The sequence below is a fragment of the Vigna unguiculata genome, chromosome 3 (genome assembly GCF_004118075.2).
Source record: "Vigna unguiculata cultivar IT97K-499-35 chromosome 3, ASM411807v1, whole genome shotgun sequence".
Classification (NCBI taxonomy): Eukaryota; Viridiplantae; Streptophyta; class Magnoliopsida; order Fabales; family Fabaceae; genus Vigna; species Vigna unguiculata.
Genome location: NC_040281.1, coordinates 9,609,279 through 9,613,964, shown reverse-complemented (window position 1 = coordinate 9,613,964; position 4,686 = coordinate 9,609,279). Strand labels below are relative to the sequence as shown.

The 4,686-nt window shown below is 31.0% G+C and overlaps 1 protein-coding gene across 1 annotated transcript; it reads left to right on the top strand.

Moving 5' to 3' along the window:
• Positions 1-3,325: 3,325 nt before the first annotated feature.
• Positions 3,326-4,425, top strand: LOC114176122 (VQ motif-containing protein 4-like). Its single transcript, XM_028061059.1, has one exon. It carries the CDS (start codon positions 3,480-3,482, stop codon positions 4,203-4,205), a length of 726 nt encoding a protein of 241 aa, XP_027916860.1. The 5' UTR covers positions 3,326-3,479; the 3' UTR covers positions 4,206-4,425.
• The last annotated feature ends 261 nt before the right edge of the window (positions 4,426-4,686 follow it).

Below are 4,686 nucleotides of genomic sequence, written 5' to 3'. Positions count from 1 at the left end.
AAATAACTTGTGTTAAGATGAAAGAAAGAGTTTACTTTACATATATGAATGAAAAATGAAGATATATGTAAAGCATGATATACCACACCTTAACAAAACTGAAATATTTATGTATTTTAAAATCTTATATTGTGTTCGAATGAAAATGTTGTAGAAAATAATTATTTTAATAAAGAAATTAATTATTTTCAAATGAAATATTTATTTAGTATTTTTTAAATAATTTCAATTTTAAAAAAATAAGTATAATTTAATTATTAGGATGCACAAAATTGAATTCCGGATGATATTGTGTTTTTTCAAAAGGTTGTAAAAAAATGTTTACTCTTATGATATGAAATGTGTGAATGGGGGAAAATTGATTTGGTTGGTTGAGGTGACACAAGCTAAAATTTTGATTTTTTAAAAATTGTTGTATGGTCGTTGATTTGGAGATTCAAAAATATGAATGGTTTTATGCTTTATCAACGATTAATTGTGGTAATAATGTGCTAAACAATTAATTGTGGGATGGTTGAAGAAAGCTTTTTCAAGATTTGCAATTTTTTTTGAATTTGATTGTTTTGTTTATGAATCCTCCTTGTAGTCATTTGCTTAAAGTGATTAAAATAGTTGTCATTACTGTAGTGATTTGAATAATTTGGATGATAAAAAATCATAGTAGATTTCAAGATCCAATTGTGATTCCTTTTTTTACTTTTCACATTAAGGAGTGCGTGTGTATGACCCGAAATAAATCTAAGAAGCATATAAGTAATACTATATCTGATTTTTTTGGTGCTAAACATTTTTAATATTTAAATTAGGGAAGGTAAGGTGGTTTCGTTTATGAAAGTAATATGACAAGTTTCATTTGTCAATTGGCTTGAAGGGAATATTGATGGTGCAACTAGGGGTTGTCCTGGTTTGGCTTCATGTTATGGTATTTTTAGAGGAAGTTCGGATGATTATTTGTGTAGTTTTTCTTTTCTTTAAGAGACTTTGGTTAGATAATGATTCTTCTTTAGTCTGTCATGGTTTTTTTGGATCAAAGAATGATTCATTGAAGTCTTAGAAGGAAATGACATTGGTGCTTGCATTTTTGTAAGCATATGTACTTCAAAGTTCTCATATTTTTCGTGAAGTTAATCATTGTGCTGATAAGTTAGCTAATTTAGTTTTGATTCATAAAGAACAATTATGTCTTAATACTTTACCTCCATGTATTCATTTAGATTTTCTTTATCATAATAGGTATAGTTTATCTATGTTTGGTAAAGTATAATTTTTATCATGGGTTTGGTGTGGTCCCCCATTATTTGTATTATTTTATTTTATTTTTTCTTGTTAATAAAATTTCATGTGATGACAAATAATTGGTGAATTTTGGAATGTCAATATAATTAAGATGTCAAAGTTCATAGTGATATCTAACATGATCTTATTTAGAGTATATAAAATTTCAAATTTCATATGAAAAAATAAAGGGTTATTTTCATTCACATATTTTTATATTTTTTCTCTATACTTTTCTCTCTAGTTTAACTAAACATAGGATATCATCAAGTTAATTTTAACTTCAATGTTGTTGGTTTGATTGAGGTTACAATATCATTTACTTGATATTACTTGTTTTTAACCTTTTAAGTACAAATTTATCATAGATACTTTCTTTTACTAATATTTTTAGGTTGACATTTATCTTGTGTGTGTCCTTTAACACATTTTAATTCAAATATCAGTCTTGAATTTAATATATAAAAAAAATTAAAGGTGCTACTAATTAAGAATAATTATTACGTATCAAATTTTACAAATTTCTTTTATTGTTAACTGTGATATTAAATTAATTCTAATCTAATAATTACAAATACAGTTGTACATAATTTAAAAAATTAAAATACCAATAAATATTATACAATCATATTTAATATTTTATTTGATGTACATCAATTCAAAGTTAAAATAAATAATAAAATAATTGTATTTTAATGTTATCAAAAATTAAATATAATTAAAAGTAAAAAAAATTAAATTAATAAGAAAACAAAAAAAAGTCTTAAACATATAAAAAGTAAAAAAAATAATTAAAATTTGAATTAAATAATAAAATAACTATATTTTAATGAAGTTAGAAATTTTAAAGAGATTTTTTTTAAACCAAAATTTATCATAGTTGCTTTATTTTACTAGTATTAAATAACTTTTTTCTAAAAAATATTTGACATATACTAATACTATCGTTTAAATTGAAAATAATAAGATTTTATGTAGTTTTTTAATTGTGAAATTTTAATTCTAATTGGTTAGACTGTTACGAATAGAAAAGTTATTGTATATTTATTGAACACACAATTATAACAGTAGTGTTTTAATAAAGCCACGAGTTTCCATGTCTCTAATCATTTCACAGTTAAACAGGATACTAATCCAACAATGTGGAATATTTTGACATTCTCAATATGTAACTAATTTCATTTAATAGGGTAAAAAATCTTAAACTCCCAGATTTTTTTAATATATATTATTCTAATAAATATTTTATTTAGGAAAATCAACATCTTTATCAGTTGAACTAGCAAACATTTAGTAATTATTAAGCATTTAATAAATGAAACGATCGAGCAATTAATTTTGTATGTATTTGTAATTAAAAATATTAATTGTTTATTAAATTCATATGCGGACGCACATTAAGATTTACACATGAGAAAGATACAGCTTTGCCACCAATTGCATTTCTTTTATATAATTACACAATCTAACTCTTAACTAATATTATTGTCATCGTTACCCAAATAAAACGTGCTGAACCTACACATCAGATTTTCTTTTTCTTTCTAAATTAAAATATAAAAACTAAGAGAAAAAAGTTATTGAGGAAAAAACAAAAAGAAAAGGCACGTTGTGATACCAAAAACACTGTAACGTTGTTTTTAAATAACTTCACTTACTAATGAGAAAAGTCCTCTTAAAAGGAAAGCCAAAATCACATTTGACCAGAGTTAACAAATTAGTCATATTCATGAACGAATTAAAAAGAAGGAATCTCCATTTGTTTTAGCAATTAAAAAATCCAGAGAAATTAAATATTTGGAGAGACCAAGTGCTCCATTAAAGCAAATAATAAAAGAAAAAATAGAGATGCGAAAACGGTAAGTGTAATTACAATGATGGTAAAAAAATCATTAATTAAATAATTTTGCAGGAAAATTAATTGGCGGAGTTGACCGGTCAATATTAAAATTAAAAAGAAGAAAAAAAAGAATTAATATATATATATATATATATATATATATATATGGAATGTTTGAAAGAAATGTGCATAGTGGAGGAGTTGAAGAGAGTGGTTAAATAGCGCGTGGGAAGGGAAAAGGGCCCTACGAATACATTTCTCACCAAACCAAACAAAACTTGCATTACATTACATTACGCACCACACTTCTCTCTCTTTCCTTTCTCTTTCGCGTGTGTGTGTGTGTTGCTTGAAGCAGTCAACGATGGAGTCCAAATCCCCTCGAAGGTACCAAGAGCACCGCGGCGGCGTCAACCTCCTCCCTTCGCCGCGACACAGCCACAGCTCCAACAGCAGCACAAGCAGCAGCAGCAGCAATGGCCTCCACCACACGCAATTCACGCCACTCACGCCGAGCGCGCCCTCCCCGACCTCCTACCCGCCCAAGCCCCTCACCAGATCCGAATCCGCCAACCCGTACCCGACGACGTTCGTCCAGGCCGACAGCTCCTCCTTCAAGCAGGTGGTTCAAATGCTGACAGGATCCTCGGAAACCGCGAAACAAGCCTCCTCCGCCTCGGCCTCCAAAGCAAACTCCGAAGCAGCAGCGAGGCCCCACTCTCACATCCCCCCGATGAAGAAGCAATCCGGGTTCAAACTGTACGAGCGCAGGAACACGCTGAAGAACCTGAACATCAACCCTCTCCTACCTGTCTTCTCCAACACCGTCTCAGGTTTCTCTCCTCGCAACACCGAAGTCCTCTCTCCCAGCATCCTCGACTTCCCCGCACTCGTTCTCAGCCCCGTCACGCCTCTCATACCCGACCCATTTCACCGATCCCGCTCCATCGACACCCAGGCCGAAGACAAGGCCATCCAAGAGAAAGGTTTCTTCTTGCATCCCTCCCCTGCCTCCACCCCTAGAGACGCCGAACCCCCCCGCCTTCTCCCTCTCTTCCCCACCACCTCCCCAGGTTCTTCTTCCTCTTAAATTTTCATCACCATTTATTACTTATATTACTATTACTATTTACCTTTCCTTTCCCTTCCCTTTCCCTTGTCCTTTACATTTTCTGTAAGATTCTTATATATATTTTTGTGGCATTCATGAGGACCAAAAGAGAGAAAAAAAAAAAACAGATAAACTTGTAATGGCTTATGCAGAGAATGGAACCAGAATCTTGCTTCAATTGTATCTAAACTTTTCTTCTTCTTTTGTTTATTTATTCGTTTTTTGTTTTTTGTTTTTTTTTTTTTTGCTGTTGTTACTTTCGCTTTTTATCCTTTCTTCAATGTTGATTACGAGGGGAGCGCAACTGCGGGAGAGGCGAAATTAATTTCACCCCTTTTTTTGTGGGTTGCTCTAAATGCTAATTATGAGGTCGTGGAGAGAAAAGCGAGTTTGATTCGAAAATGCGAAGCTTAATTATGTTTGAGTTGTAATAAATTGGTGAATTATTAGGAGCCATGCC